A 22,333-nucleotide genomic window follows, 5' to 3' on the forward strand; every position below is an offset into this window, starting at 1 on the left:
TAATCGCTGGGGTCCATGGTCTAGTGGGACACTGAGGTCAATGTTCTACATTCTGCTTTGGTGAGTAGCACCTGGGGTCTTAAAAGCTGGTGAGCAGCCACCTAAGATGTATCTATTGGTCCTACTCTGTCCGGAGCAAAGGAGAAAGAAAAACAAAGACACAAGGAAAATATTGGTCCAAAGAACTAATGGACCTCTTGAACCACCGCCTCCACCAGCCTAAGCCAAGAACTAGAACTAGATGGTGCCTGACCATCACCCCCGACTGCTCTGACAGGGATTGAGGGTCCCGCAGAGAGTGGGAGAAAAACGTAGAACAACTCTTAAATTTACACACAAAAAAAAAAGACCAGACTTAACTGGTCTGACAGAGACTGGAGGAACTCCTGAGACCATGGCCCCTGGACACCCTGCTAACTCAGAATTGAAGTCACTCTCAAAGTCTAGCTTTCATCCAAATATTAGACAGGCCTATAAAACAACAATAATATATGTGAGGAACATGCCTCTTAGGTCAGTCAAGTATATGCAACCAAATGGGCAACACCTGCCCAAAAGCAAAGACGAGAAGGCTGGAAAACTGCACAAATGGACGTGGGGAACCCAGGGTGGAAAGGGAAAGGGGGAGAGTGCTGACAACAAAGCCAGAATTGCAACCAATGTCACAAAACAATTTGTGTGTGTATAAATTTTTGAATAAGAAAATAATCTGCACTGTAAACTTTCGCCTAAAGCACAATGAAATTAAAAAAAAATATATAGTAATAGAATGTGTAGCTTCAGTTCTAAAGGGCTTGTCTTAGTCATCTTGTGCTGCTATAACAGAAATACTACATGTGGATGGTTTTAACAAACAGAAATTTATTCTCTCCCTGCCAAGTAGGCTAGAAGTCCAAATTCAGGGTGCCACCTCCAGGGGAAGGCTTCCTCTCTGTGTCAGCTCTCGGGGAAGCTGACAATCTTCCCTGGTCAAGGAGTTTCTCTGTGCAAGAACTTCGGGTCCAAAGGATGAGCTCTGCTCCTAGCACTGCTTTCTTGGTGGTAAGAGGTCCCCATGTCTCTCTGCTCGCTACTCTCTTTTATATTCAAAAGAGATTGGCTCAAGACACAATCTAATCTCGTAGATTAAGTCCTGCCACATTAACATAACTGCCGCTAATCCCATCTCATCAACATCATAGAAATCGGATTTACAGCACATAGGAAAATCACATCAGATTACAGAATGGTGGACAATCATATAATACTGGGAATCACGGCCCAGTCAAGTTGACAGATATTTTTAGGGACACAATTCAATCCATCACAGGGGGGAAATTCTGAGAAAAAATATAAATCTGGAAGACAGCAATAAAAGCAGAAAAGGGAATACAAAGTTAGTTGGACATACTGAAAGCATAAAAAAACAGTAGATTTAAACACAAATCTATCAGTAATTCCACTAAACATATTAACTGCTCCATTAAGCATAATGTCCCTCTCCAGGGACTGGTCCCTCTTAACAACACGTCTAAAGTACGTGAGACAAAGTCTCACCATCCTCACTTATAAGGAGCATTCTGGCTGTACTTTTTCCAAGACAGATTTGTTCGTTCTTTCGGTAGTCCATGATATAGTCAATGTTCTTTGCAAACACCATAATTCAAAGGCATCAATTCTTTGTTCAGTCTTCCTTATTCACTCTGCAGCTTTCACATCCATATGAGGCAATTGAAAATACCATGGCTTGGGCCAAGTGCACCTTCGTCCTCAACGTGACATCCTTGCTTTTGAACACTTTAAAGGAGCCTTTTGCAGCAGCTTTGCCCAATGCAATATGTTTGATTTCTTGACTGCTGCTTCCATGGGTGCTGATTGTGGATTCAAGTAAAATGAAATCCTTGACAACTTCCATATTTTCTCCCACAGATGTTAAAAAATAATCCTATGGGGATATTATGAAAAAAAAAACTTTGAAAATTTAAATGAAACAGACAAATTCTTAGAAAAATATAATTATCAAAATTGACACAAGAAAGAGTAGAAAATCTAAATGGTTCTAAATTATTTTTTTTTTTTAATGAATTCATAAATAAAAACCTTACCACAAAGAAAATTTCAGGCCCAGACCGCTCACCAGTAAATTACACCAAATGTCTAAGAACTAACGTAAGTCTTACTCAATCTCTTTATTAGATCCTCACACAATGCTATGGATAGATACCCACTACAGAGGGGATGAAACTGAGGAACAGGGAGGGTAAGTAATTTGCCCGTTGTCAGGGAGCGTGGAAGCAGTGAAGCCGGAGTATAAATCCAGGCAGTCTGACTCCAGAAGCTGAACTCTAAACACCTCTGCATGTGGCTATTACAGTAGACTGGCATCAAACATCGGTTCTAACTTTTTTCTCAGGTACTTTCCTATATTTTAGAGCTAAAAAGCTAGAAACTCCATTTCCCAGACTCCCAGCAGCCGGATTCCCGATGTGATCCTGGGTTAGCCAATCGGATGCACTAACAGGAGATTTGAAAGAAGGAAAGAAGGTGGCGATCACATTTCTCCAATTTTTGCCAGTAAGTACAGCTGTAAAGACATTTAGTTCTCCTGCAACAGCTTTAGCAGAGGTCCCACCGTTCACTCTCCAGTTGAATGGGGACTGAGAGCACAAGTGACATCACCTTTGCTGGTACACATCCAGCAAGCAGGCTGTGCTTCTGGAGCCCACAGTTGTCACGGCAGCTTCCGGACCACCGCTAAGGTGATGTAACACTGGGGCCAGTTGCAGGTTCTTCAGTGCGGCAGAGGTGGCATTTCCCTTGGCAGGCCAGCTTTGTACTATTCAGGGATTCCGTGTTGTCCCAGAACTGATTCTTGACCTGCTCCTGCAATCTCTCCAATGATTTTATAAGCACTTACTTCACTACATTAAACCCCTTCTGTTTAATTGGCTAGAGTGGTTTCTAATGCCCGAAAAGGAACCCTGAAGAACCCTGACCCTAACAATGCCATAAACTTTACACGGAGAAGGGCAAACCGAGGTTAGAACCAAGCAAGAAAACACACCAGTATGAATATAGTTTAACAGGAAAATATCTGTTTAAGATTTGTGGACTACGTAGAATGTTTAAAAGAACAGTTTTTTAAATGGAAGATCAGAAACGTTTGCCTATTTGATTTAGTTGAAACTTTCATTAAAAGAAAAGATGAATTGTTTTAAAAATCTTTACCAAAATCAGGGTCTTTTACCATTATCAAATGGTCATCAGAAAGGTAAACAAACCGCTTAACAGAGCTTACTCTTAAGAAAAAACAAATTAATCAAATAAGTATAAAACATAAATATTATAAATTGTTCTGGATCTTGTCCAATGAAAGTCCAAAAAGCAAAATAGCTTTGTATATTAATTAAATTATTCTGATGTCAAGGTAACTATAAATCACTAAGGTAAAAAATTATTTAAGTTACCATATGTATAATACTGGAAGGAGCTTTTATAGTTTAGTAAATTTCATGATCCACAATATGACAACAAGGTGATACTCAATGAAAGAAATAAGGAAATAATAAAATATTTCTTTATGTAGTCTACATTCAGGAAAAAGAATTATAACAGGAGATCAAGTCAAAATTACTTTTGGCATTTCTTTTTAGTTAATAGATTAAGTTATTTCAAGGTCATCAATAATATTTATAGCTTTGTTATCAGAAAAGATACTCAAATCTCCCATCAAGGTATAACTTTATCATTGACCACTTTTAGAATATCTCCTTCCAACCCCTATGTATTTAATTGTATAATACTCAGATCAAATTATTTGGAGTAAAGGAAAATGCTCAAAGTCGAAGCATTTTCTCACTCCCCTAGATCAATGAGCTATTTAATCAAAGATCAGTACTGTAACAAAAAAGTTCACATCAAAATATTAAATATCCAAAGGAAAAAAAAAGCATTAAGTCCTAGGCAAAGACTTATTTATAAACCTGAAATGTCTATTTACTCCAGAACCAACTAAGTTGAGTGTCTTAGGCTAGGTTCTCTAGAGAAGTAAAACCAGAGAGAGAGAGAGAAAGATTATTTCAAGGGAATGGTTCACAGGTTCGTACAGGCTGGCAAGTCCCAAGTCCATGGGTCAGGCATCAGGCTGGAGGCTTCTCCTGACTCACACAGCTGCAGGGGCTGACAAACCCAAGATCAGCAAGTCAGACAGTAGGCCACTGGCTCACAGGCTGCAGAGGCTGACAAACCCCAAGATTGGTAGCAGGCAATACAGCAGGACACTGACTCAAGTCCCAAGAACCAGAGGTCAGATGATGATAAGCCTGCTGCAGGATCCAGTGCAAGTAAGCTTTGCCAGAACACTCATATATATATTGGATGTAGACCACACCCCTAAGGAAACACCCTTTTCAGCTGATTGGCTGCTCACATCAGATCACAAAATGGGGAATGACTATATCAGATCACAAAATGGAGGATGACTAACTACATCATTACATAACTGCCAAACTACATCATAATTGCCAAACCACTGAGAATCATGACCCAGCCAAGCTGGCATACAATCTTAACCACCACATTGAGTGTAACTATGCAGGTACCCTAATAACCAATATTCTTCTAGAAGCAGTGTCACTCAGAAAATTAGCATGGGTATTGCAGTGAGGAGAACCTATCTCTCAATAGTTACGTGAGTGTGAGAACCTTTACATCTTTTGAACTCTATCTCTTCCCTTATAAGACAAGAATATTAATGCCTACACTTGCAGCTTTTGATACAGTCCCTGGCACACAATAGACCAATTGCAGAACTTTCATGAAAATCAAAAAATTCAATATATGCTATATGGAAAGTGTCTTGCTCAGAGTAGATAATAAATAGTTAACTAACTTCTGGTTAAAACAAGGCAGACAGAATACATACAATTATCTCCCATCCTTCCTAACGCCCCACTAAAATACCAGTTAATGTGTAAAAAACAGAAAATCCGAAAGGACAAAGAGACTGGGAGGGGAAATCATGAGTGGTAAGTATGAGGCTGGCAAAGAATATCAAATATACCATGGACTGTCAAAAGAACAAAAAATCTGTCCTGGAAGAAGTACGGCCAGAATGCTCACTAGAAGCGAGGATAGTAAGACTTCGTCTCACACACTTTGGACATGTTATCCGGAGGGATCAGTCCTGGAGAAGGACACCATGCTTGGTAAAGTAGAGGGTCAGCCAAAAAAGAGGAAGACTCTTAACAAGATGGATTGACACAGTGGTTGCAAAAATGGGCTCAAAAGTAGCAACAATTGTGAGGACGGCACAGGACAAGGCAGCGTTTTGTTCTGCTGTACACAGGGTTGCTATGAGTCAGAACCAACTTGATGGCAACTAACAACAACAACAACAAATTTGACAGGTTGGAGAAAACTGAAATCTAAGTGTCAGCAGTGGGGAAGCCAAGCAAAAACAAAGTCCTAACAGACTCAAGGAAGACTGTTATTGCAAGCACTAGGTACTTATGAAGGCCAGGATGTAGAAGTAAGGCTAAACACGGAAGTATTGGTTGAAAATCTTTAAAGGAGTGGCTAGATCCTCTGATTCCAAGGGGGATGCCAGGTAACTACCCTTCCTCTTCACAGTGGAATGCTCAAAGGTAAACTTCTGGAGAAGATGAATCACACAAGATCTGGTCTTTAACATCACACAAAAGCTTAGAGTGGAGTGACATGCTCTTTGTTCTGATCAATAGCCCTTTCCCTCACAATCAGGATGAGAAGAGGGAAAGAAAACAAGAGGAAAGGTCTACCATCTCTGGCAAGAGAAAGGGCCCACCATCCAAGCTAAACCAGAAAAATCCCAATGAGGACTCAATGTAACCAGGAATAGTCATAACGATGATAATAATAACTGCTAGTAATTTGGGGGAGTTACTGTGAATCTGATATGGCAGACTCTGAGCTAAGCATTTTACATACATTATCTCCAATCCTCAAAGCAATCCCTCTAAGTATGTGTTATTATTCCCATTTAATAAGGAGGAAACTGAGGCTTAGAGAGTAATATAAGTTGTCCAAATTCGCAGTTTATACAAGACTCGGGTTAAAGGTGGTTTACAAATATGTGCAATACTACGAGGCAATATTCATGAGAAGTGATGAGAAAGAAAAAGGAAAAGCAAGGGTAGGGATATAAAACAAAGTCAAGGATAAATAAAGCTAAAACAAAGTATGCTACATACACATCTACCCACTTAAAGTACTAAGACACCATTGACTATGAAACGCAACATGTTTTTCTTCCCTCTGGTGGTTTATAGAATAGGCTGACAATGGGCCACAGCATGCCATATGACATATCCCAGTTTTAAAATGTTAGAGTGTGCATTTTAGAATAGTTAAAAAATGGTTTGAAAATAATCACGTTCACTGTAAAAGAATTTTAAGTACAAAAGAGAGCCAAAAACTCACCCAAAATTCCACCAGGCAGGGAGAACACACTGTTAAACACCCATCTATACATACATAGGCAAACGGCTACGAGTATCAATTTTTAAAGCTATGAGTAAATTTTAATGGCTCACAGTAACTACAACAACAACACCCATACTGTTTATATCCTGTGTTTTAGATTGCTTCTAGTTTTTGATACTCTAAAGAGTGCTGCGATGATCTTACTAGCATATACTTTTTGCATATTTATCTAGTTAGGCAATCTGCTTATAAATATTAAAAATAACTGTATAAGATCTTTGTTAGGAAAACACAAAAAATACGATTAGAAAATAGAAAATAAAGTTATTTCTAGCCCTGGAAAATAATTTCACCTTAAAATAATTATGGCTGGAAGAGGTCATAAAGAAATTTAGTCCCATTCCCTCATTTACGAATGAGACAACTGAGGCCCAAAGAGGTTGGTCACTGTCATACAAATAGTTAAGGACAGACATAAGCCTAAAATCAAGGTCTATTAAATTCTACTCCAAAAATCACGCTGTCTCTTTAAGCTCTGGAATTCTCGAACATAAAGCATCTTGCTCTGCATTTAAAATATACTGTGAAATACTCCCTTAATCACATTCCTCAGCCAAGTATTCAGACTTCTGGGCAAGATTTTTCATTCTGTGGTGTTTGTGAATGTGTGTGCAAGTGAGTAACACGCATCTGCCACTTTCTCATCTGCCACACATCCCTTCCTTTTAAGAACCTTCCCCCTCCCCCTAATACACTGACTTTGCTGGGATGGTTACCTCCCATGCCACAGGGTGGGCTAACGACCCAGGTGAGCCAAAATACCTCATCCTCCTGGACGCAGCAGTTGGTCCAAGCTTGGTCTATCAGAGTCCCTTGGAGGAAATAATTTGGACCTTGAGGGGGAAAAGTCATTTCTTTTGGATCACAAGCTGGGGGGATAATAAAAGCCTGTAGTTGCCAATGGCCTTCTTTGCTCAGCTAATGAGACCCAAACAAAGAGGAAAACAGAGCGACATTAAGAGCCTCTACGGATATTGATCTACAGCCCTCTAGAGTTTATCTGATCAAAGTGGGCACTAGACTTAAAAGTCAGCAACTTATCATAAGACCTTGTACCAAACGATGAGCTGGATCAACCAGGTTTTCTCTCAAAAATGTGAACTACAAAACGTAGAAAACATCGAACAGTTCACATAAAGAGAAGAGCCATGAGATAGCATCAGAGCCTACGGGCTAGTGGAAAGACAGAATTGTGAGGGAGAAAACAAGCAGAGAGAAGCAGCTGGCTTGAACGACAGCCCTCAAAAGACAGCATCATTTTTTTCTAGGACTCCTTAGATTCCTCAAATTTTTCCAATTCTGGATGCGTTTACTGAGAGCCTGCAAATGTTTAACATGCATGGTATATTAGATTATTATAAATAATAATCTCTTTCTACCTCCAAGGAGAGTATACTTTACTACTCTTTGACTTTGGACTTGATCGAGTGTCTTACACTGGCCAATAGGATGTTAGCAGACACACTGCAAGCAGAGGCTTAAAATGTGTCTCTGGTTTCGCTTGCTGTCTTGCACCTCTGCCACCACCATGAGAACACGTCAGCCAACTGGTCCAAGGATGATGTGAGACATTTACAGCAGAACTGACCAAACCTGCAGCATAGAGCCATTAGCTAATCACAGCTTATGTCAGTCAACTGCCAGGAAGGCCCTGGGCTAAGTGTAAAGGCTACCGATTGATAAAACATGATCTTTTTCTAGGAAGAACTCCCATCCTAGTGAGAAAGAGAGACTCTGATCAAATGATCATGAATCAGTATGATAAAGCGTTCACTGGTAGAGTGAGCTGAGGGTCTACCTCAGCCCAGAGAAGTTAGGGGAGACATCACATAAAAGAAGACTGAAATAGAGGTCTGAAGAATGGGCAGTTGTTCACCAACTACAGAAGAAGGTAAGAAGACTAAGCAGATAACTAGTAAAGAATGTCTGCCTGAGCAGTGTGCTCTTTTAAGAACCATCTATATGGGATCAAATTGAAAACAGGAACCCTGGTGCTGCTAACAAAAAGTCTGCAGTTCAAATTCACCAGCTGCTCCTTGGAGCCCTATGGGGCAGTTAAACTCTGTCCCATAAGGTCACTATGAGACAGAATTGACTCGACGGCAACAGGTTTGGTTTTGGTTCTATGGGATCAAATTGCCAACAGCAGCTCAAAAGACTAGACAGCAAGCTGAGAGGCAGTGAGTTGATGTTAACAGGGGAGGAACAATTCAGAAAAGGAGGGTGACAATAGTTACATAACGTGAAGAACGTCACTGAGTTATACGTGTAGAAATTGTGGAATTGGTGCATGTTCTCCTACATATATTCTTAACGGCAAAAACAAAATAAAATAAATTATAAAAAAGAAGAAGACGACTAAGCAGAGGGCACTTGTGTCCCAAAGCATTAGAATGTCAAAAACTGTACAAAGTTCAAACAGCAGCCAGAGCTGACACTTGTCCCTGTTCTGATTTAGACGGAGATTCAGAATGAACAAAAGTGCTGGCCAGCTAGAGTTATTACTGTACTAAGAATGTCACAGCTATGTGTGAAGTTATGTCACAGAACAGCAGAAAAGGGTAGTGTGTATCCCAATAGATACTGTTCAATACGATTTGATTAATCTAAGGCCCTAATTTACTACTTTGATAATTGAACTTTAACTGATCTGTTTACTTCACTAGACAGTCCCTGTGATAAAAAAAAATTACTGTGATAGTGACCTATAAAAATATGCATTTGATTACACTATAATACTAATTGTAACAATAGCAAAACCAGATCATTAATGCCCTGAAAAGACTGTCAATACATCAGCGAAGAAATCTTACTTAACTTTGATGAGTTATATCATGACAGCACTAGAAGGCCACTGTACGAAAAGCTGACTTAGGACAACTGCAAAGTTAACTCCCCAAATACAAACAGTACAACCTCAACTATTGTGACAATAGCTGGGAAACTCCTCTCCAAACGTAATAGTCAGAAACAGAAAATGCCCCCTTAAGTAAGTTGTCAGCCGGCAGCCTAGGGCAAAGGCGTGACACTGATGTGTAAAAACAATAAACAGACTTCACTTCAAGCAGGGATCCATCAGGTGATCGAGTCAGCGATCACAAATCAGAATTCAGTAAAACACGCACACGAGTGAGGCTATCAACAACAGCACCAACTCTGTAGCAGTACCGGATAATACCATCATTCAAAAAACTAACAATCCCACACACTGACTAGTCCACCTAGGTAAGGTACCAAAAATCTCTCTGATCACTTCAAACTACAAGCTAAACATTTAACTTTCACAGAGGCAGGTTTTCCTACTGGGGTCATGCTTCGTTGTACAAAGAATCCGAGGCGGCCCGGCAGCGTCACAGATCCAAACACGTGGGTATTCAACAGCCTTAGGGCCAGAGGGTGCAGACTTGGAGTCGGTAAGTAGAATGGGATTGGGAGTTAGGAGGCAAGAAGAAACTTAAGGCAGGCAGCAAAACAGAAGCAGGAAAGAAGGACAGTATAGGGTGGGGAGCTGTGGTCCCACCAATCAGACTGACAAGCAATGGGAAAAGTCCCCCAGATGACAAATACCTAGAAAGGGATCTTCTACTTCGATCTGACTTTCCCAGGAACTCAGCCATGGCTGCCCTCAGCCCCACCTGATCCTTCCCTTTTAGTTGGTTTATCCTTATAAGGATTAAAAAAGAAAAGAAAAGAAACGGGGAAAGGAAACGGACGCTTAGGTGAAGCAAGGGGGTGCTTCTTAGGTGGCTCCAGGCAAAACTGAGGAAACTCCCGAAGATGCTGAAGGTAAAGAGCCCCGGCCAGAAGCAAAGGTAAGGTGAGCGTGTCCTCCCTTACCTGTCGAAGGAGCTTCCAGCGGGAGGCTGCCAAGGTCGCCGAAACTGCGGACCCCCGAGCGGCACTGCCGCTTGCCGGGCCCCCGCCTGCAACTTGCTCAGCTTCGCCCACCCCGACGTCCGCGAATTGCGGCTCCATCCCGCTGAAGCAGCCAGTAACCGGAGCTGCCGCCGCCACAGGTCTCCCCTGCCAGGACCTGCCCACTTCTTCCCTTTCAGGACCTGTGGTTCCCAGCCTCCCTCCCACTGCCTCAGCTAGCTGGCCCTCCCCGAATTCCGCATTTCCGGTATTCTCGTCTCCTTGGCAACCAGGACCGCGCTGATCGCATCATTGCAGCATTTTTCTGGCGGCCATTTTGAGTAAGGGCAGAGAGGAGGGTGAAGGGGCTGTAACAGAGCTGGTGCGACGCTGCCTCTTTTTGTTCTCGTCTCACCTTTAACTCCGAAAACTATAAAGGGACCAAACGGTTCATTCTTTGATGGTTATAGACGCTAGGAGGAGAAAGACCCTTTCTTGACCACAATAAAGATGGCGAAAAATGCTTAACACTCGTGCTAGAGTGGGGTTACGTAGAACGGCGTGCTGCAAACCAGCTCTGGGCGGCTCTGAGTAGGTTGCAGTCTTGCGAGCTGCAGACGCAGACTCCTTCTGGACGGGGCTGAGGTGTCGCTTGCGCTCCTTTCTAGAAGCTGGGGTTCTCCGGCCTGCCTCCTCTTGTTTCTGTGTCCAGAGCCGGACTTCTCTTTCAATTTGCGTACGTATGGGTTGGTGCTGGGGTGGGGGGGGGGAGTCTCTTCATTCTCGGTTTCCTACTGCCACCCAGCCACCTTCAGTCCCTTGGTCTTCGTTTTTTGGTCTCATAGCACTATTTATTATTATTATTATTATTATTATTATTATTATTTTTTGTCCCTTCATTGCGTGGTACTTGGTACCACTGCCTCTCGCACTCAGATCGTTTCACAGGGAAAATAAAAAGATTCTCCTGGAAACCCATTTACCCACTCCACCCCATCCCTAGCTTTGCTTACAGTCTTCTTCCTGCGAATAGAAGATGAAGGGACTGAGCTGCGGGGATAGGTAATGGTGATGTAGAGGCTTGCAGGCCCCTGTTATTCGGAGCCTTTTTTTTTTTTTGGTTAATCTCGACTGCTGCTTTCTCATCCCTACCTGTCCATGACTTTGCTGCGACATAGGAGATAAAGGGGAGGAGGGGGGCGTCGTAGCGGATGAGGTCGCTTGTAAGCCTGACGCAGTATTCTTTGATACCGAGGGGCATTTTATGGAAGACTCTCATGATGACATGCAGCAGCGCGTAACGTGCCCAGAAATAGTAAAAAAAAAGAAAAAGAAATAGTAGCCACCATTTATTGAATGGTTGCTACATGCCGGGCACTGTGTTAAAGGCTTAACCTAATTTGTTACATTTTATTCTTACAGCAACAATCTCATAAGGTAAATGGTGCTATTATTTTCAGTTTTGCAGATGAAGAAACTGAGGCCCAGGGACAGGTAGTAACTGCAAGAACCAAGACCTGAACTGAGGCTTACTTACTAGCTATCAGGGTTGATAAGAACCAGCTGCCCAGCAGAAACCTGAGACGGTCTCACGTTTTATCTGTGCATCCTGAAATGCTCCCCCCCCTTTTTTTTTTAATTAAAGAGCCACATACATTTTTAATATTACAGTCTAATAGTCTGTTATATCTAAGATTTGGAAACAAACCAGATTGGACTTTTTGCTATAGTCCTTACTGTCTTTAAAAAGTGACCTGGAGCAGTTGCTTCAAGCAGCCAGAGCTACAGTTTCCTCACTTGTAAAAATGAGCATAGTAATAGCTACTTTATCAAGTCCTTATGAAGTTTAAATTAAATAAAAGCACCTGGCACATAGCAAACTCCCAACAAATATTAGCCATCCCCTTCCTCCTCCCCAGCCTTATTAAGCAGTTAGGCTTTTTTAAGTTCATCCTCTCCACACACATAACCAAAGTCATGCTCAGAATTATGTAAGATCAAAGCCATTTAAAGCCCTCAGAGTTCCTCAGATGCCCCATTAAGTCTATGTACTTATTTGCAGATTTTCATTTTGTTTTTTGTTTTCTGTTTTAGTTTGGCCCTTTGTGTACCAGAATCAGTGCTGCATAGCTTGAGCCTGATAGGATTGATTTTACAAATGAGACTTTTAAGTCACATCGGCTGAGAGTGTGATTTGAATGAAACTTTAACTTGTACACATTTTCAGGTTTATTTAACCTAAATTATCAGCTGTCTGCAGTAATTCGTAACCTAAGGGGTGCATGGCCCTGAAAGGGAGGGATAAGAACTGGCAATCTTAGATGCTCTGAGAACCCACTACTGTGTGTATTCGAAACCTATGAAATCGTTCATGTGCTGACGGCCCCAAAGGGAGCATAAACCAGGGACTTTGCTATCATGCAGCAGAAGACCCGATTATTTCTCCAGGCTCTGAAGTATAGTATTCCTCACCTTGGGAAATGCTTGGAGAGACAGCGTTTGAATCACTGTCACTTCGCTGATCATTGTTATGGTAGAATAAGATTGAGAAACTGTCACGTAACCAAGTGTCTGCAGAATAAAAACAAGATAACAGAGTTAGCAAGACACGTCCCAAGTCGGAGCTTCTCCTCTAAGGTATGGACTGTTTAACTTAACCTCTTTTTAGGTCATTAAGATGATTTAGTTAAAAACTTAAGGAGGGATGGCACATCAAGGTTACTCGTTTTCTCAGTAATTCTTATTTGATTTTTGAAACATTCAGACTCAGTATTCTGTAGTCAAGTAAGTGTAATACACACACAGCTCTAATGTAATATATAAAAATGTAGATTTATAAACAATGATTTGCCTTAGTGTGCCTGCCAGTACATTTCAAAGCTTAATTCAGCTTTCTAAATTTCCTACAATACCATATTATTGCTCTTAATAAAATCTAATATGCTAATAGTTTTATGAATCCCAAATTAGTAAACTTCAGTAAAGGTCATGTATGTTATTTTGCTGTTAAAAATAAAAAAGGTGTGCATTTTTGATCGCTTGAGTCCTTCAGGAAGATAGTCTCAGACCGTAGTACTTCTACCAGGCCCTAAGCTGTGGGCGTGACCTTGGCCTCAACCTTGAGGAGTTGATTGCCTTTATATGTAGAGTGACCGCACATTCCAGTTTGCTTGGGGCAGTCCCAGTCTACACCTGTTGTCCCTGTGTAATTATTAATAGTGCCCCCTTTCCTCTCAGAAAGGTCTTGGGCAGGGTGATCAGTTATGTGGCCATCCTACTTACTTGAGATTAAGCCATCTACTTACCCTGCTGCCTCTTTGACATGCCTCCCCTATGTTTTACTTGTTACATTCCTTAGGTTTCTCCAGTTATATTGGAGGGTGATATTTTTACACTGTTTTAGCATTTTTTTTTTTAATTTTGATATTTTAATTTCTGGTTTTAATTGTTTTGTTGCATCCTTTTTTGGTAGTGGTTTTTGAAGCCTGTTTGGCTGCCTCTTTTTAAAATCTTATTTTACTCAGTTTTTCCCATTTTTATTTCATCTTTATTCATCTCTTAGCTTATACTTGTTTGTTGTGGGGATTTTTGTGTGTGTATGTGTGTTTTTCTTTTTTTTTTTTGCTTTTGATCTCTTTTAGTCCCTACGCCTTTATATTTTAGTCTTTGAAATCATTTTCCTGTTTTTAGTGTCATGGTTTAGTTTGGTGCTTTGATTCCTGCTTTACCCACTTAAAATTTCCTTATGCCTTCCTTTTATTTCGTTTTTACCTTTTTTATTTCTGCAGCCTAATCCTACTTTAACACGTAAAATTTTTAATTTTACCCAGTGAACTACACATTAGAACTCAGGTTTGTTTTATCTTGTACCTTGTGCTTTTATCCTAAGTCCTAGTTTATAAATAGCAGGGAGGAATTATCATTGGAGTGACAGCTGTGAGAATAGCTCATATCCTAAACAGGAGATTGACTATTATTTTTTCCTCCATTTGCCCCTGAAGCAACGTTTCAGTTCTCTTTCATGGATTCCCACCACTTAGGAACTTTAACCTGACTTGGTGACTCCAAGAAAAATAGTTCATTTACCTGATAAAGTAGTCTTGCTTTCACACGTCACATATCACCCATTTCCTCTATGAGAAATGAGATGACCTAAAAGCTGTAGTCTCTGTCCTTTACGATCACTGGGACGTGGGGAAGCTTTATAAAGATACTGCTGCAACTGTGAAGAGACCTGTACACAAGAGTACACATTTCCTTCTGAAAACATCCACTGAGTCCCACCTTTGTCTGCTCTTACAGTACAATGAACTAGAAAAAGTAATTAGTGCCTTTAGGCAAATTAAAACGTATATACTTATCGACTCGACGCCACTGGGTTCTTTTTTATACTTAGAGTAAAACATATTTATACAAGTTAACCTAAGAACAAGAGAAGGCAGTGTATGCTGTAGATATGTTGGCAGGCAAGAGATCTAGCTCTGACTAGTGTGCCCATGAGCTAATTAGAACCCTAATGTTCTTGACTGAAAAAATAAGGAGCTTTTTAAAAATGCCGATTCCTGGATCCCACACCAGTTCTGCCAGGTCAGAGTCTTTATGGGTCCCCAGGTGACTCTGACGTTCCCAGCCTGCCCCTGATGGCAGACCTGCATTCAGGAACTGGAGATACTTGGTGATCAAGTGTTGCTGACCTTAACCGAGCTGAAGTCATTCTGTTCTGAAGTTCTTACTGACAAGTCCACCTTAGCTTTCCATTATACACGAGCCAGATGGCAAGGTGAACTTACTACATTACAGTCACAAGCCACCTAGTGATACTCAGACACTAGCATCGAGCCAGATAACACATTTCTTTATTAGGACATGTGGTGATCTTTCACATTATCCTGTTCTCCTCTGCCTACAAAACCTTTCCTAAACTGACGGTAATAGTTTGAACAAGATACAAAAAAACCTAAGAAATAGAAAAAGTTAAGAGATTAAACATGTGTCAGTCGCCTGTTTTTGCAATGCAGATTAGCAGTTCTTGAAGTAGTTCCTAAGACAGACAGGCTGGCAGACACCCCTCATGGGCACTCTTAGATCAGCGGTTAGTAAGAGTCACTAGTTAAGACTAACAGGCTGGCAGACACCCCTCACGGGCACTCCTAAGTCAGCGGTTAGTAAGAGTCACTGGTTAAGACTAACAGGCTGGCAGACACCCCTCACGGGCACTCCTAAATCAGCGGTTAGTAAGAGTCACTGGTTGAGACTAACAGATTGGCAGATATCCCCTCACGGGCACTCCTAAGTCAGCGGTTAGTAAGAGTCACTGGTTAAGACTAACAGGCTGGCAGACACCCCTCACGGGCACTCCTAAATCAGCGGTTAGTAAGAGTCACTGGTTAAGACTAACAGGCTGGCAGACACCCCTCATGGGCACTCCTAAATCAGCGGTTAGTAAGAGTCACTGGTTAAGACTAACAGGCTGGCAGACACCCCTCACGGGCACTCCTAAATCAGCGGTTAGTAAGAGTCACTGGTTAAGACTAACAGGCTGGCAGACACCCCTCACGGGCACTTCTAAATCAGTGGTTAGTAAGAGTCACTGGTTAAGACTAACAGGCTGGCAGACACCCCTCACGGGCACTCCTAGATCAACGGTTAGTCAGAGTCACTGGTTGAGACTAACAGATTGGCAGATATCCCCTCACAGGCACTCCTAAGTCAGCGGTTAGTAAGAGTCACTGGTTAAGACTAACAGACTGGCAGATACCCCTCATGGGCACTCCTAAGTCAGCGGTTAGTAAGAGTCACTGGTTAAGACTAACAGGCTGGCAGATACCCCTCAAGGGCACTCCTAGATCAGCGGTTAGTAAGAGTCACTAGTTAAGACTAACAGGCTGGCAGATACCCCTCACGGGCACTCCTAAATCAGCGGTTAGTAAGAGTCGCTGGTTAAGACTAACAGGCTGGCAGACACCCCTCACGGGCACTCCTAAGTCAGCGGTTAGTAAGAGTCACTGGTTAAGACTAACAGGCTGGCAGACACCCCTCACGGGCACTCCTAAGTCAGCGGTTAGTAAGAGTCACTGGTTAAGACTAACAGGCTGGCAGACACCCCTCACGGGCACTCCTAGATCAGCGGTTAGTAAGAGTCACTGGTTAAGACTAACAGGCTGGCGGACACCCCTCACGGGCAGCCCTAGATCAGCGGTTAGTAAGAGTCACTGGTTAAGACTAACAGGCTGGCAGACACCCCTCACGGGCACCCCTAGATCAGCGGTTAGTAAGACTCACTGGTTGTTACTAACAGGTTCAAAGCTTTGTCAGGAAAGAACAAGAAAAAGAAAAAAGGAAAATTTGGGAAGGCCAAAAAGGAAAGAAAAAAATTTATGCTCACAGTAATTCTGTGTGTGTGTGCGTGTGTGCGTGTGTGTGTGTGTGTGTGTGTGTGTAAGTATACGTAACCATAGTAAGGGACGGCTTAGTAGGCACAGCTTCTTCATTGTGTGGTTATTTCTTCACATTCCGTTTACTCTTTAACCCTCTGTTGAAACCTCTGTCACTGTCACCAGAGACAGCATGTTTCAGCCCAGTGGACATTCCTTTTTCTTCCTCTTAGGGCCTTCTTGGCAGTTTGGACACACTTGACCATTTCCTTTTTGAAACACCTTTCTTTTGGCTTCTCGACTGTACATTTTCCTAGTTTCCCTCCTGTCTTCCAGTCCGATCCTCTTCAGCCTCCTTTGCCAGCCTTCTAAATAACCTCTAAATATTAGGGTTTCTCAGGGCTTGGTCCTGGCCCTTTTTCTCTCCTTCATTTCTCCCTGAGTAATTTTATACATTCCTGTGGATTTCAGTTACGCTACCAGTTAGTATCATCAGGCCGGACTGTCCTCTGAGCTACAAATTTAGTATTCTGCTGCCTACTTGATAGTCTCCAGTTGGACGTTACACTGACTTCTCAAACAAACTGTCTACAATTAGCCTCAGCTCAGCTCTTCCTGATCTCATTGCTGTGTACTCAGTTGTTCAAGCCAGAACACTGGAAATCATTTTTTTTGTTCTTCCTTTTCTTTTACCCTGCCATCATGTCCATTAACAGTATATCCTAAACCAGACTGGTGATTTTTGCCGTATCTCCATACCACCTAGGCTGTTGTTAATTATTTTACTCTAATCAGTTTGTCTCAACCAAAGGATAGTATTCAGTAAATGACAGGTTCGATGCACTAGATCTCTTCTGTCTATAAAATGCTTAGGTACCCCAAAGCATGTGTATCACTGGTGGTATGGATGATTGTATGATACTCTTGGGGGAGCAGTGCACTAGCCTTCAGAATATGTATTTAATCTGTCCACATTTCTCCATCTCCACCGTCATCACTCTAGTCTGGGGTTCTGTCATTGCCCGACTGGACTGCTGATAAAACATCCCAACCAGGCTTGTTGCTTGCCCTCTTGTTCCCCTCCAACCCATTTTCCATGTAACAGGATGAGTGATCTTAAAATACAAATTAAATTGCACCACTCACTAAAACCCTTCCAAATCTTATTACAATAACATACAATCCAGGTTCTTAATCATGTCCCCCAAAGCCCTGCAAGATCTAGGCCCCATCTCATTTCTTGCCATTTTGTTTTCCATTCACTTTGATCAAGCCACATGGCCATCTCTCAGACACAGGAACACAGCTCTTTCCCATCCATCTCAGTGCCTTTACATGCAATTCCCTAACTATTCACCCCTACTGTGTGTTGTTCTTAGGTGCCATGGAGTCAGTTCTGATTCACACTGACTCTAAGTGACAGAGTAGAACTGCCCCATAAGGTTTTCTAGACTGTAATCTTTACTAGGACAGATTGCCCAGTCTTTCTTCCATGACGCCTTTAGGTAGGTTTGAACTGCCAAACTTTTGGTTAGCTGCCAAGCTTAACCATTGTACCACCAGGTCTCCTCCTGCTATGTATAGCTCCTTCTATTTTAGGTCTTGATTAAATGTTATTCCCTGAGAAAGGCCCATTTCCGGTCGTGGCAACCGAAGTAGCTGGCCTTCACTCTGTTGTTCATTACCTTACCCTTGTTTCCTTTCTGCCGCTTTACTACAGTTATGTAATTTCTCAGTTTCCTTTTTTTTTTTGCTTTGTCTTCCCAACTGAAATGCAGACTCCCTAAGAGCAGAGTCTGTATCTGTCTTGTTCACCTTTGCATTCCACTGCTTGAGGCAGACCATGACTTGGTAATAAATATTGGTGAATGAATGAGTGCCCTTGTATTTTATACTGAGTGCCATTCTGCGGATTGCAATATAATTCTAAACCTAAGTCCAAAAATACAAAAGGACGGAGTTAAGCTGGACAAAAAAGAGTTGGCTCAGGGTATGGCTGAGGTTGTACTGGGCAGACGGAGCAGCGTGTATAAGAGGGTAAAATCCAGAGTGGGCATCACTACAGGTAGTGTAGCCAGAATGGTTTAAGATGAGATAAAAGAAGTAAGCGGGGGCCAGATCACGTTTAAGTAGCTTTGTAAATCTTGCTAGAATTTTGAACTGCATCCTAGAAGCAATGGAAAGACATTGAAAAATGTAGGTGTAATGAGGTTTTTATTTTAGAAAATCAATCAGGCAGAATTGCAGGGAATAGTTTGGAAATAGGAAGCCTTGTCAACAGCTCAGATGAGTGAGGGTGAGAGCCTGAACCAAGGTCACAGCTGTGGAAATGGAGAGAAGTAGAAGATCTAAGAGAAGGCTTCAGAGAGAACCAATTGTATTTGGTAATCACAGGGAGATGCATTTCATTTAAGACATCCTAATGAAAGGAAAGAGAGTATAGGGTCATAATCCCTTATCTATTTGAATTCAAAAATTTAAAAGGCTCTTACAAACAAGTTTTTTAAATTAATTTATTTTTTGCAAAGCCTGACATAAAAGACTATTATAATCTTTATTTACTTACTACTTTGCTGTAAAATCTTACTATGCATGATTGTAGGGTGGTATCTCCCTCATTGGAATAGGCAGCATATTAACTTTACAAAATCGAACGATTTCAAAACGGTCTAGATCATCTTTATGTTTCAGATCGTTATTTCACAGTCACACATCTGGCCTTACTGTTACTCAGGTTTTAAAGGTGAGGAAGGAGAAGGAATAAGTATAACTCACTGCTGAGGTGGAGATTCCAATGTTGTTGTTGTTAGGTGCTGTCGAGTTGGTTCTGACTGTAGCGACCTTGCGCACAACAGAACGAAACACTGCTCGGTCCTGAGCCATCCTTACAATCGTTGTTATGCTTGAGCCCATTGTTGCAGCCACTGTGTCAGTCCACCTCGTTGAGGGTCTTCCACTTTTCCGCTGACCCTGTACTCTGCCAAGCATGTTGTCCTTCTCCAGGGACTGAACCTTCCTGACAACATGTCCAAAGTATGTAAGACACAGTCTCGTCACCTTTGCTTCTGAGGAACATTCTGGTTGTACTTCTTCTAAAACAGATTTGTTCGTTCTTTTGGCAGTCCATGGTATATTCAATATTCTTCGCCACCACCACAATTCAAAGGCATCATTTCTTCTTCGGTCTTCCTTATTCATTGTCCAGCTTTCACATGCGTATGATGTGATTGAAAATACCATGGCTTGGGTCAGGCATACCTTAGTCTTCAGGGTGACATCTTTGCTCTTCAACACTTTGAAGAGGTCCTTTGTAGCAGATTTGCCCAATGCAATGTGTCTTTTGATTTCTTGACTACTGCTTCCATGGCTGTTGATTGTGGATTCAAATAAAATGAAATCCTTGACAACTTCAGTCTTCTCTGTTTATCATGATGTTGCTCATTGCTCCAGTTGTGAGGATTTTTGTTTTCTTTATGTTGAGGTGTAATCCATACTGAAGTCTGTGGTCTTTGATCTTCATTAGTAAGTGCTTCAAGTCCTCTTCACCTTCAGCAAGCAAGGCTGTGTCATCTGCATAACGCAGGTTGTTAATGAGTCTTCCTCCAATTCTGATGCCCCGTTCTTCTTCATATAGTCCAGCTTCTCGTATTATTTGTTCAGCATGCAGATTAAATAGGTATGGTGAAAGAATACAACCCTGACACACACCTTGCCTGACTTTAAACCAATCAGTATCCCCTTGTTCTGTCTGAACAACTGCCTCTTGTTCTATGTAAAGACTCCTCATGAGCACAATTAAGTGTTCTGGAATTCCCATTCTTTGCAGTGTTATCCATAGTTTGTTATGATCCACACAGTCATATGCGTTTGCGTAATCAATAAAACACAGGTAAACATCCTTCTGATATTCTCTGCTTTCAGCCAGATCCATCTGACATCAGCAATGATACCTCTGGTTCCATGTCCTCTTCTGAAACAGACCTGAATTTCTGGCAGTTCCCTGACGATATACGGCTGCAGCCATTTTTGAATGATCTTCAGCAGAATTTTGCTTGCATGTGATATTAATGATATTGTTCTATAATTTCCACATTCGGTTGGATCACCTTTCTTGGGAATAGGCATAAATATGGATCTCTTCCAGTCACTTGGCCAGGAAGCTGTCTTCCATATTTCTTGGCATAGACGAGTGAGCACCTCCAGCGCTGCATCTGTTTGTTGAAACATCTCAATTGATATTCCATCAATTCCTGGAGCCTTATTTTTCGCCAATGCCTTCAAAGCACCTTGGACTTCTTCCTTCGGTACCATTGGTTCCTGATCATATGCTGCCTCTTGAAATGGATATCGACCAATCTTTCATCTTCTTTTGATGCTTCCTGCATCATTTAATATTTTCCCCATGGAATCATTCACTGTTGCAACTCGAGGCTTGAATTTTTTCTTCAGTTCTTTCAGCTTGAGAAACGCCGAGCATGTTCTTCCCTTTTGGTTTTCCTTCTCCAGCTCTTTGCACGTGTCATTATAATACTTTATTTTGTCTTCTCGAGAGGCCCTTTGAAATCTTCTGTTCAGTTCTTTTACTTCATCAATTCTTCCTTTTCCTTTAGCTGCTCGACGTTCAAGAGCAAGTTTCAGAGTCTCCTCTGACATCCATCTTGGTCTTTTCTTTCTTTCCTGTCTTTTCATTGACCTCTTGCTTTCTTCATGGGTGATGTCCTTGATGTCATTCCACAACTCGTCTGGTCTTCGGTCACTGGTGTTCAATGTGTCAAATCTATTCTTCAGATGGTCTCTAAATTCAGGTGGGATATACTCAAGGTCATATTTTGGCTGTCATGGACTTGCTGTGATTTTCTTCCGTTTCTGCTTGAACTTGCATATGAGCAATTGATGGTCTGTTCCACAGTTGGCCCCTGGCCTTGTTCTGACTGATGATATTGAGCTTTTCCATCGTCTCTTTCCACAGATGTAGTCAGTTTGATTTCTGTGTGTTCCATCTGGCAAGGTACATGTGTATAAAAAAAAAAAAAAAAAGTCCATGTGTATAGTCGCCGTTTATGTTGGTGAAAGAAGGTATTTGCAATGAGGAAGTCATTGGTCTTGCAAAATTCTATCATTCGATCTCCGGCGTTGTTTCTATCACCAAGGCCATATTTTGCAACTACTGATCCTTCTTCTTTGTTTCCAACTTTCGCATTCCAATCACCAGTAATTACTAATGCGTCTTGATTGCATGTTCGATCAATTTCAGACTGCAGCAGCTGATAAAAATCTATTTCTTCATCTTTGGCCCTAGTGGTTGGTGCGTAAATTTGAATAATAGTCGTATTAACTGGTCTTCCTTGTAGGCGTATTGATATTATCCTATCATTGACAGCGTTGTACTTCAGGATAGATCTTAAAACGTTCTTTTTGATGATGAATGCAATACCATTCCTCTTCGAGTTGTCATTCCCAGCATAGCAGACTATATGATTGTCCGATTCAAAATGGCCAATACCAGTCCATTTCAGCTCACTAATGCCTAGGATGTTGATGTTTATGTGTTCCATTTCATTTTTGACAATTTCCAGTTTGTCGTACTGTGGGTGAGATTCCAG

General features: G+C 41.6%; 2 protein-coding genes across 5 annotated transcripts in view; one reads left to right on the forward strand and one right to left on the reverse strand.

The window, feature by feature from the left end:
- The window catches only part of CAMKMT (calmodulin-lysine N-methyltransferase), a 448,575-nt gene extending 437,606 nt beyond the window's left edge, over positions 1-10,969 (reverse strand). The window contains exon 1 of the mRNA XM_003416105.4: positions 10,339-10,969. Within this exon, the coding sequence (XP_003416153.1) occupies positions 10,339-10,476 (138 nt within the window). The 5' untranslated portion in view covers positions 10,477-10,969. The remainder of the gene's footprint in view (positions 1-10,338) is intronic.
- Positions 10,566-22,333, forward strand: part of PREPL (prolyl endopeptidase like) — a 38,999-nt gene continuing 27,231 nt past the window's right edge. The window contains exons 1-2 of one of the 4 annotated variants that reach the window (XM_023555333.2): positions 10,566-11,092; positions 11,817-12,993. In XM_023555333.2, the coding sequence (XP_023411101.1) occupies positions 12,775-12,993 (219 nt within the window). In that variant the 5' untranslated portion in view covers positions 10,566-11,092; positions 11,817-12,774. The remainder of the gene's footprint in view (positions 11,093-11,816; positions 12,994-22,333) is intronic. The other 3 variants (XM_010595904.3, XM_064277143.1, XM_010595905.3) reach the window with 3 other exon arrangements.

Source organism: Loxodonta africana, chromosome 26 (genome assembly GCF_030014295.1).
Source record: "Loxodonta africana isolate mLoxAfr1 chromosome 26, mLoxAfr1.hap2, whole genome shotgun sequence".
Classification (NCBI taxonomy): Eukaryota; Metazoa; Chordata; class Mammalia; order Proboscidea; family Elephantidae; genus Loxodonta; species Loxodonta africana.